Below are 11765 nucleotides of genomic sequence, written 5' to 3'. Positions count from 1 at the left end.
GAGGTATTCTTCCAGGCATTTTCTAGCAGCACTGCTCCAAAAGTGATTGCAACCCAACCCAGCACATCTCCCTCCTGCTTGCCTTGTCCTGAGCACCTCTATTTCCATTTCTACTTGACTGCTACCACCCAAACACTCAGTCCTCTGGAGACTGGAGAAGAAAATCCCCACTGTCTTGTGCAGCAAAAGCATCAGCCATCCTTGGGCTTCTCAAGGAAATGGAGGAACAGGAAGTCCAACTGATGTGCAAGTTAGAAAAGCATAGTCAGCACTGAAGAATGATCTATGGGAAAACAAACGGAAAAATGGAGCAGATAGCACAATGAAAACATTCAAGGCTTAGTTTTACCACTTCCACTGAGCAAGACTAATGTCTGATTGTATAATTCTGTTTCAGAGGCTTATGCTTTCATGGATTATGTACAGGAGAGAAGAGAATGTACTCTCCCAGGACATTTGGCCACATTTCCTCTATTCCCTGTTTTCAATTTTTTTTATCTCAAGAGATTTTTAAAAAGAAAAAAAAAAAAAGAAAAGAAACAAAAAAAAGCCCTTCTGACATGCTCAATTCATTCCTTTGTTTCAGGAAAGCCAGATCCTGTGACCCTGAAACTAGTCACAGAGTACCTGAGGTCCTTCCATTTGCTTTCATAAATTCTGCTCAACAGGCAAAGCTAAATTTCTGTTTTTCCATTTTTCTCTCCCTCTCCTCATTAGCTTTTCAGTCCCTTTGCAACCATAGAGCTTGACTTTTTTTTTCCTCTTAAACAGTTACTGCTATTTTTTGATTGCACGCCATTTGCCTGGTAGATGTACACTTGTGTTCCAGTAGTTCTTGTCTACAGGAACATCCGGGGCAAGGAGTCAAATGCTGAGGCAAAGAAGGATGTGAAAGTGAAGTCTGTCTCATGCACTTCCAGCTCAGAAAGTGGGATCTTACCTGTCATAGAGAGCTGGCATGAAAACAAATTCCAAAATGAAAAACTGGGAGATAAGAGACAAACGTCGGAGCCTGATATGAATGAACAGCTTAAGAGTCTTTACACCAAGGCAGTGATAATAGAAACCAAACTCTGTATTCTACTGCTTCTCAAAAAAGCAAAGCCCTCAAACTGAGATAGGCAGTGAGAAACAAAGCTTTCATTTCTTGCTGGGGCACAGGACCATCTTACACACCAAGCTTCCCATTTAAGCATTTGTCACAAGGAGAGCTACAAAAATTTTGTGTATTTCAAGACTATAGCAAAAGATGTCCAAATACAGTAATACAAGTAGTGTTACATAGGGATGCTTTAACAATCATGACATTTTTTTCTCTTGGAATACCCTTTTGTACTTCTTGCTAGGTTTACATCTGTAGACACAAAAATTTATGTGAAAAACAAATCCCATGCTCATCAGACTGCAAAGATGACATGACAAAGAAACATGGGCTTTCAGATTTATTTCTCAACCAATTTTGTGCATACCATACAATTATCTTCCAATAATACGCAAAGAGAGCTGAATTCTAACATACAAAAATCCTCATACAGAAGTTGAGTGAGACATTTAAGCCTACACTTAAAAAATAAAAAGCATCACTGCATGGGGAAACAAATATATTCCGTTATAAAATTTTTCAAAAATAGTGTTTCTTGAAGATAACACACTGTCATTCCAGGGTTATTTAAGACTTTAAACAAAAAATAAGTTCCAATTTTCTTTGCTTATTGCATTTTTTAGGCAGAGAAGCAAGGTCTATATATACATACAGCCTTAACTCCAGGGTTTTGTATTTGTGGGGTAAAGGAGGGCAACGGAATTCTTAAGTTGAGATCCTGGTGTCACACTGTATTGAACTGGAAGAAACCAGCAGATAGAAGCTTAAAATTAAACCTTAGTTGTAGGCCTTTAATTGACCTGTAGGACAGAGGAGACAGCAGAGATCATAACATTCATTCCAGACTCCATGCTTACCATGGAGGCACATGCAAGCCATGTAACAGTAAACTTGTAACAGCATTGGGAGGGGAAGCAGAAAAATGGAGCCAGGATCCCATCCAATACTTAGAACGTGCATAGCAACGTAACAGAATCCAAATTTGACAGCAAGAAGGCATTCACTGATTCAGTATAAAAAGCCCTCCTCTTTAACCTTCATTCTTCCTTTCCCCTTTGGCTCCTTTCAGCCTCCTCTTTGTTGCCATTGCTACTTCATTACATATGCAAAAAGCAAATCCAAATCTTGAGTAGCAAGACCAGGAGATCAAAACTTCAGCTATACTTACGGTAGCTTTTCCTACCAGACAGAGCAACCTCTGGACCTCCCTTCAGGACTGTGTTAGTAGCACTGTGTTGCTCAGCAGATAAAAGGCTGTGCGTTTATCAGCAAAGTGCATTTGTGAGAAAAGTTGAAAGGAGACAGATTCCAAAATCAGTGTTCAACTTTAGAGAAGGAGAGTTCCAGATAGCTGCACAAGTACCACTGCAACTGGTAGATCTGGCTTCACTCTGAACTAGTGGAAAGTCTAATCCACGCCTGCATTGCAAGGTGGCACAGAAATCCCTGAGCTAAAGCTACAGAAGCAGTCCTGAACTAGAAGGAAACGGCTGCTGTTTTGCCGGAGAGAAGTTGAACTGAAGCTCAGAGCTGTCACAGCTGCATTGCTCCTAGAGCTGAACCAGCATGGCTGAGCAGCACAGCACTTAGCACCACATGAGCTGGTGTACTGCAAACCCTCATCTCTCTGAAGTGGCAGTGAATGGAGTAGTACGGATAGGCACCCAAAGCAACAATTCAAAAGCATGATAGAGAAAGGACAAAAGTTAACTCAAATAGTAGTGATTTAAACCTCTAAGCCTGCTGCATTTCAAAGCTGCCTGTACTAGACAGTCAATTCCCTTTGTAACAGTTCTTAACTTGGACAAGGCACACAGTGCAAGTCAAAAGAGTAAACATGTCATTTAGAGCAACCAGTAAGCACATTAACTGCAGCACATTTAAGATTACCCTTCCCAGTGCAGAGCTAAGTGCTCATGTGCTCTCCTAATAACAGAAGGCAGCATGCAATAGCTATTTCAACATTCTGCAGCCAGGAAATGGCATGGGAGGGAAGGTAGTTTTAAACACACTACCTCCACCTATGAATTCAAGTGTACATTCATAAGAGAAAGATTTAACAAACAATAAGATCTGGGTTTCAAATGTTAATAGCTGAACATCTTCAATATTGAATAGGCTTTTAGTTGCTGGTAGCGCAGAATATCTAAACTATTTCATGTTGTTATTGTGAAAATGTTCCCACTTACTGTTAAAGGGAACAGGATAAGAGTTACATTTTAAGTATAACTTCGGTCTCTGCTGAATGGTTTATTGTACATAAAAAATAAAATCAAACAACAAATGGAATTAACTTCCATTCATTCGAACTTTTCCTTCACAAAAGTCAGTAGTGGATTTTCCTTGCAGCTGCATTTTGTCTTAGTAATAACCCATCCTATGCATTTAGGAGATGAACTCAATTTAAAAACACAAGTTATTTACTTAAATGTTTTCTAAATATTTGATAGGTGCTGAAACATGGGTGTAAAAGTACTGGAAAGAAAAGAACGTAACTCATGCATCCAAGTATCCACAGTTTCTACAACAAAGTCAGGTGATTGATTCTACAGAAGTCACCATTTAGGTGTGAAATACCAGATTCTGTCTTTAACTGGTCCCAGTTGAGAATCTTCAAGCTGTATGTGTGGGAAAACAAACAGTGCCAAAACCAGATTCAATCCGTTGCTTCCAGTTACTGTCTGATAACGTTATGAGTACTGTATGTAATGCCTTCTGCCTTAACACGCTCCAGTATTGGTCCATAAATCTTCTTCGTCAATGGTATAACCATGCCTTTGGTATTTATTTCACCTGAAATTAAGGAGAAAGAATCAAAAAACGCATTAAGTGTAAAAGTTACTGCATGTCCAGGTGCCAGCAGGGAGGTGCAGGGCTGCCCTGTGCCAGACACAGCCCGTTTGGCACAGGGCATAGCTGGGGCTAGCAGCCAAAGTGGTGGTGTCTCTGCAAAAGCAGATTTAATAAAGGTTTCAAGTGTTGCATAGCAGCAGAGAGAGGAACAAAGTACGAGAAAGAAACTCTGAACACAATGGAGGGAAAAGGAAGAGAATGACAATGACAAAGAAGAGAAGGTGCTGAGAGAGTCCCATACAGCTTGCAGGGAACCTACAGTGTAGCAAGGGGAAATTCTGAAGAGAAAGCAACAGGGACATGCTTAGAGACTGACTGCAACCCCTAACTCCCCATTCCCCTGCAGTGCCGAGGGGAAGAAGTTGAGGCATAGAGACATGAGAGAAAATGTGTTGAAGAAAGGAGGAAGGCCTTGTTTCACTTTGCTTCTTGCTAGCCAAAGCTGTTCTCATCAGTAACAAATTAATGTCCAAATCCAGCATGTTTTACTTGTGCTGGTAACTAGTAAACAATCCGTGTTCATCTCTACTTGTGAACTTTTCTCGCTGTATTATTTTCTTCTCCAGCCCTTTTGAGATGCAAGTCTGTCAGCTAGCCAAGTTCAACATAGAAATGCAAATATCAATTTGCAATTATGTAGATATTCTTTTTTAGGGAGTGGTGTTATGTTCTCACATAGCACAGTGTGATACACACAGCTTCAATGTGATTCACAGAGCTATGAAACTGGCTAGGTAAAAAGCATCTGAACTTAAAAAAAAAGTTTTGATCATTTCAGCCAGCCAGGAAAGGAATGGAGATCTAGATGTTAGAAGCAAAGGAGAAGAAAAAAAAAAAAAACAAACACAAAACAAGAAGAAAAAAAGAACAAAAAAGCCCCACACCCAATACTATTTCATGCTTACACAATGGTAACTAGGCAGTGTGTCTATTTATATAGAATATGTCCAGTATTATGCTCTAACCTCAAATCTGATCAGTCTGGAAAATAACAGTGGAAGTCACTGTTTGTTCAGTACAAGTAACCTGTTTCACTGTGACATAGTTTCCAAAGGTTGACAATTTATAATACCAAAGGTCCCTCTGTACCAATGAAACACTTAAGATTAAATGAACAAAATCTCTACAAATTCAGAAGTAAATTAAGAACTGTCATTAAATGATGATCCAAGCACGCAGATTAAATATTCTTGTAAGGAGACAAGAAAAGTTTGATCAATTAAAAATAACAATAATACAGATATATACTTCAAGAACACATTTTCTACAGGCAGGTAATACAGAGGTTGAAATACAATTACCAAAAGCTGACCTGTCACTTACCATCTAGAACCATCTTAGCAGCAATAGCCGTCGGGTATCCTACAGTTTTGGCCATGGCAGAATATCCATTGTTATCACCATAGACGACCAGATCAATAAATTTGTCTTCCAAATGGCCAGAAGGATGCCTGAGACCTATTTCATTTCTCATAACAATCATATCTCTCTCCCCAGTGCCTAACAGAAAAGCACATGAAGTATTCATTAATTACTTGCATTCCAGTTCTGACAAGATGAGGCTCCTGACAAGCAAGGCATTATGTATACACACCACTTACTTTGGGGAAGTAATTTACACTTCAGATAGGGGCTATAAAAGATAGAAGATACAGATGAGATGAAAAATGTAACAGGGAAAGAAAACAATAGTGGATGGAGCAGGGAACATTCCGAGACATTAAAAAACTTTAACATAAACAAACTAATGAAATTAAGGCTATAAGAAGATACTGACTTGTGCCAGTGACAACCATGAAAGACAGCAGGACTTCTCACATACCAAAAGGCAGCTTTGTCTCCATGTGCTTTGCAAGAGCCCCCACAATGGAATCTGCTGCTGGAACTGGCTCATCTCCCAGTAATCCTAGCCTGGTAGAAGTGAGATAAATACAACTGCACATCAACAACTTAGTCTCAGTTTTGTGATTTCCAGGTTACTCAACATTTATCAGTTTAACTGCCTCAACATGGACCAGAACTGGTAAAATTGCCAACTTTTTTCTTCTTTAAAAAAAAAAAAGAAAAAAATGTAAAATTACTGAAACATCTTACCATTCCACAGCCTCCAGCTGACTTTTGTCTCTATCCAGCTTGTTAAATACAGCTTCTTTAAGCACAGAGTACTCAGCAGGAGACTGAATTTCAACCAGTTTGCACATGAGCTCTTTCTGTATTAAAAGAAAATTAAAAAGCTCCTGAAGGTCTGACATCTGTTCCTACTGTTTTTCAGTCAAGGTTTCAAGAACCTAAGCTCAGTTAACATCCACTACTTCTGAGAAGACAGGCTGCACAAACAGGAGAAGTAAGAAGTAAGACAGTTTGAGATTTTTAATCACAGCAAATGAGAATACGTATTGTTTTTTCCTCAAAAACTTTCTGCACCCACCATTCAGCTGCCCTCACGCTACTTATCCCTTGTATTGTCTTACCCCTCCTCCAGCACTGAATAAACATAGAAATTTGCATAAACGAGGAATGGTTGGAGGATGTTCAGATTAAGGAAAGCAGCCTTGAGTCAGTATGTCAGGAACTTAAGGGTTTCTCTCAGCTGGACTAGAAATGGAGAACGTCCCTTTACAAAAGGAAGGGCACAGACTAGTGAGATGAACAGGCCTATCACAATTATGGGAGTATTACCAAAAAGGTTTCTGAACTTTTTTTCCATATCTGAAGAACATTTTGTGTTATCAAGATGCTAGTTATTGCTTGCTTTGTTCACAGCAAGATGGATAGTAGAAGGAGCTCCAAACAAGCAAGAACTGTACAGCCTGTTGACGAGCTCATGTTATCTACAAGCAAACTACAAATATAAGGCAGGTAAAAAAAGAAGTTGTAATAATATTGCTGAGACAAGGTTTGCAGTGAGACTAAGGAGGTGCTATTTAATTTCACACATTCCATGATACTGTGTCCTTATTCATTGAGGCTAGACAGGCTGGAAGCTATAGCAATTTTTGCACATAAAACTTGTGTATGTTAATCCTAAAAATGAAAGTGGACAAAAACCATCTTGACAAATAAAAACCACTCCTAGCCCATTTTAACATAATGATTGACAGAACGGGCACACTGCTGAAATGGCAGCATAAAAGCTCTCTGGAGTCTGGAAAGACGAGCAGCACTCTATGATAGTCAGAGACAACCATGAGTCAGGCTCTTCACCTTTTTCATTCTTTGGTTTTGAGAATATTGAAGGAGTTATTTACTGAAAATAATAACATCTTCAGAAAAATCCTGTGCTCTCCTCAGACCATAATGCAGCATAAGCATACAAGATTACCATTGTAAAGGACACTCAAGCCTAGAAATAAAGAAATGGTTAGTCAAACACAGAAAAGATGACAGTAATCAGAGAAACTCACCCAAGTTAGAAGTGGCGTGGTTGAGTTTAGTAAAGGAGAAGGATCTGCGTTAATTAACCCTAACTTTACAAAGCCTCCCATAGTTTTAGAGTATCCCTGCAATAAAAGAATAATGTGGTTAAAAACAATAATCACTTGAAACTGAGATATTTCTTCTTAGCTTTAAAGTAGTGGTGGACACAATCACGACCGTGCTGTTATTCCCACAGGAAAACAGTTATAACAACATGATTCTAATGGGGTTACAGTAGTAGATTAATATGTGGGTCTCCACCTCTCATTCTATTTTTTCTACATCCTCTTTAATGATTTATTATTATTCTGTTATCAGTACTTTTGTGGCAAGTAGAACTGGTTCAGGAGATTAAGAACCAAGCTGTCCAGCACTAGACCAAATTCCAGTGCATCATTAGACAGGGCAGTTCAGCCAGCTGGGCCCTAAATGAACTACAGAACAGACAGCTGAAATCTGAATTTGGCTCACCTCAGTTTTACACTTGTATAGTTGTAATGATATCAAATAAACTAGTTCTTAAGGTAAGAACCCTCTGTATCTTTTCTTCTGTAATATTAGAGAGACAACCAAGACAGGACTGGAATGACATCTAAAAGGAACTGCAAAGGACAATAGGTTGAACAATAAAATAAGTCAACCATTTCCTGCTCATCTTTGTTTCTCGTTAATGGTAACAAGGACAACTTCCACACAGCTACTGCATAACTAAAAACACTTATATGTAAGTGACTAAATCCACGATCAAAAACCAGACCTCTGGAAATAAAGTACCCCTAGAGAGGCTAATTATAATGAAGAGCTCCCTCCAAAAGCAGAAGGTTATTAGCTCAGATGGCCTTGCAGTTAGATCCTTCTGCGACACCTCTTTATAAACTGACTCCATTAGCCACCTGAACTCAGCCTATGAATGGCACTGAGGAGATGACAGCCTCTGCACTAATGGATCACTTCTGCTGCACTGCATGACTGAGCAGTGTACAAGAAGAGCCACGACATGGCCAGGTACACACTGGCATGGAACTACTGCACAGGTGGGGCTCCTCCACACAGCTCTGACATCACCCAACCCTGAAGCCTTGGGTCTCGTTTGGTGCTTAGGAAAGCAATATTAACCACAGAAACATCATTATCAGCTGTGCTGCAAGAAAAACTCTTTATGCCACTTTGATATGGTTTTGTTGTTGTTATTTCCCCTCTTGTTCTAACTCTTATACAAAAGAAGAATATTTTACCAGGCACCAAATGGAAGAGTAGATACTGTCATATTAAGACTTCATGATGAGACAGATGCCTTCCACGTATTTTTAGTTTCTGAACAAAAGATTGTATCTAGACGACAAAAAGAAAGCTGCTGCCATTTGTAACCCTTGATCCTCCACATCGGTCTTCCATCCTCCTCTGTTAAGCAAACTTTTTTCCCTCCCAGAAATAAATAAAGAAAACAAAATCCTGGTGTACTGCAACACAGGGAAAATACACCCTAAATAACCCTAACCCTCATGCCACACACAAAAGAAAGGAACTTAAACCTTGACAAAAACCTTAATTTAAAAAGGTAGACATCCATAAGCTTTCTTCAAGTTTTCATTAAGGGTTTAGATTGCCGTTTAGAGTACACTGACCAATAACATAAAGAAATCAGAAAGAAAAAAAACCTCTAATATTCTGACTAACAAGTTAAAGCTGTAGTAATTCAAGATTTCTAGCTACTTAATGAACAAATTCTTCATGCGAAATTGTGATTTGCTGTGTTACATTTCTCATAGGAGTAATTATTTATATGCTCCATTTCATATCAACTTTCAGAGGTTAATCAATTCTTAAAAATACATACTAACAACATGCATCATAAAACTGTTTTTTTTTGTGTGGTTTTTTTTTTTGTTTTTTTGTTTTTTAATCTTCTATCAATCCAACACTAACTACAAAGCCACAGAAAAGAAAAAAGAAATACTGATGCAGATATGCAAGCTAACTGACTGGGCAAAGTTACTCTTCTGGTTTGCAGCAACAAACACCTGTTAAATAAAACAAGGTAAAACTATGCTTTCAGTTATTTCTCAGCTGAGACAAAGAGAATTCATAAATAGCAAGTACAGAACTAAAATGGGCTGCCTTTTAATACAGTTTTATTGAAATGACAGTACTCATCTCCTCAGAAAAACAACAACAACAACAAAATGGTCAAAACTTACTTTGTATCTTAAGGTGCCCCTTAACAAAGTGTGAGCTGTCTGAATTCCATATGGCTCAGCATATTTTGTACTGTCTCTGTTAGGAAAACCTTCCAAATTTAATCCTGGATAAAAATCCATTGCAGTAACAGAATCAAGCAATGCTCCTCCCGCTGGAATATTGATAACCTGAGTTTTATGAAAGAACAGCAGTATTACTTTGTTGTAGCAATTTGATTTACAACAGAAAAAAAATGAAGTGTGCTCCAAGTAAGAACATTATGCTTAGTGTTTCTGGCACAAACAAAGGCTCAAACTAAACAAAGCAGCTGCAGAAGCCATTTAAGTATATTCTGTGATGGGGGAGCATGTACTATGTCAGCTGTTACTAATCAAAGGACAAGAACAACTCACATCCTGCTAACACATTCTAGTAATTCCTGCTGCACTTGTATTAAGGTTGCAGGCTCCCATTGCATTTCCATTAGTGCAATTTTCATGGACATGAACTCATTTTTTTGCTTCAAAACAAAGGGGCAAGGTTTCCTTCTAGAAGAAAGCCTAAAGCAACCAAGTCTTCATCAAAACTGCAAGATCTTATTGTCTGTTAAGCAAGACGCTTGTGCAGAATAATCCTGCACTACAGTCAAAGACAGCTAAAGGTTTAAGTGGCAAGGAGGAAAAATTGTGCAACTTACTGGCAAGCTCATACGGTGATCTTCCAATGAAGCATTCACATGGATGCAATGTGTTTTAAATTAAGAAACATTTTCACATTCTCTAAAAGACCCTTTAATTTGAAAGTTATATCTGCTGCTGCTTTTTAACAAAGACCCAATGAACAAGTCCTGAATTTTTACTTTTTCTTACTACAGTAACATCATGACAACACATCTCAAAAGAATTCTCAGTTTTGCTGATAGAAAAGTTTGACAGATAATTAGCCAAATTTTAAGGCAGTTACACAAGATGTCTCCTTGTGTAAGCAGAAAGGTGATAATGGCTTGCAACAGCTTTGCACAAATCACAGTATTTCTATAAAACAGATGTAATAACACTGTGCAAGTGCAGAATTAAGCTGTTTGGTTTGCAAAAGCAATTAGATGGAAAAGCAAATAGGATGTACATTCATGTTTGTTTGAAAGAAAGAGACACTAGGCATTTAGGTGGCAAAAGCACTTTGTGGAAGCTGAACTCAAAACACAAACCTCAAGCCAGTGCCTTAGTCAGTAACATACACTTCTTTGGCATTCTATATATTAGGAATTAAAAGCTGGCAGCAGACAGGCACTATTATACTCAGAACATGGGATTAGTTGACACATTGCAACTCAGGCAACTGTCAGTCACTTAAGAATAAACCCAGCACAAATCCCAATTCCCTCCTGAGCCTCATGTCATCTTCTTTGTCTTTAAAGGAAACAAAAGGATTACTTCACCTCTCCATTTTTTAAATATGTAGCAGACTGAACGGTATTCAGCAAGACTCCTTGAGGGCTCCAACTGAACTTGTATCTCAGAGGATTATCAGAGTGCTCTGGAGCTGGCAGGCCACCACAGAAAGAAGTGTAGGATACAACCTGTCAGATTTGTCCACAGGTGAGAAACAAGGAACAGATGACAGACACGGGATGGAAACGGTACAGAGCAACCCAGCAGAATCCCCCTAAGTTCTTAAACTCTATTGAAGTTATTTCCCAGCCAGGCCAAACTACAAGATTTGCAGTGGACAGGGGAAATCAGGAGAACTTCACTAAGCAACAGCATCAATCTTTCTCACTGCACTGCCTATGAAATAGCAAAAGCACCTGAGGCAAAGGCATCTTAAGTGATGGGCTCTCACAAACTTGGATAAGTTGACACCAAATTCCAAGCATCTGAAAAAACTAAGGTGTAATGGAGTCCATTACACACTGGTGGTATGCTCCAAAGTGGGCTGGTATTAAAGGAACAGCATTACTAATAAAACCCTGGCAGAAACATACGTAATATGCCAACCTTACCGTAGCACCAACTTCTTTTGCCTTGTCAATGCATTCCATTGCCAACATATGGTCAAGACCAGGATCCAAGCCCATTTCACTGATTACTGTGATACCAGCAGCCTCTACGCTAGAAGTAGCAGAAATTGACAATGTCAGAACATTGACTGTGCAGACCTTTTGTTCATGAAATCTGTCCAAGGGAGACCCAGAAAACTTTCCCCAAACACTTCT

General features: G+C 38.9%; 1 protein-coding gene across 2 annotated transcripts in view; it reads right to left on the bottom strand.

Moving 5' to 3' along the window:
• Nucleotides 1-1409: 1409 nt before the first annotated feature.
• Nucleotides 1410-11765, bottom strand: part of AASS (aminoadipate-semialdehyde synthase) — a 27776-nt gene continuing 17420 nt past the window's right edge. For both annotated transcript variants that reach the window (XM_031615203.2, XM_090137006.1), the window contains exons 17-24: nt 11553-11661; nt 10989-11129; nt 9571-9738; nt 7360-7455; nt 6050-6165; nt 5778-5866; nt 5279-5455; nt 1410-3895 (exon numbers count right to left, since the gene is read on the bottom strand). In XM_031615203.2, the coding sequence (XP_031471063.2) occupies nt 3777-3895; nt 5279-5455; nt 5778-5866; nt 6050-6165; nt 7360-7455; nt 9571-9738; nt 10989-11129; nt 11553-11661 (1015 nt within the window). In that variant the 3' untranslated portion in view covers nt 1410-3776. The remainder of the gene's footprint in view (nt 3896-5278; nt 5456-5777; nt 5867-6049; nt 6166-7359; nt 7456-9570; nt 9739-10988; nt 11130-11552; nt 11662-11765) is intronic.

The sequence above is a fragment of the Phasianus colchicus genome, chromosome 1, assembly GCF_987193195.1.
Source record: "Phasianus colchicus chromosome 1, bPhaCol1.hap1.1, whole genome shotgun sequence".
Taxonomy (NCBI): Eukaryota; Metazoa; Chordata; class Aves; order Galliformes; family Phasianidae; genus Phasianus; species Phasianus colchicus.
The sequence above is the reverse complement of the archived record's forward strand: the minus strand, read 5'-3'. Positions and strand labels throughout refer to the sequence as shown.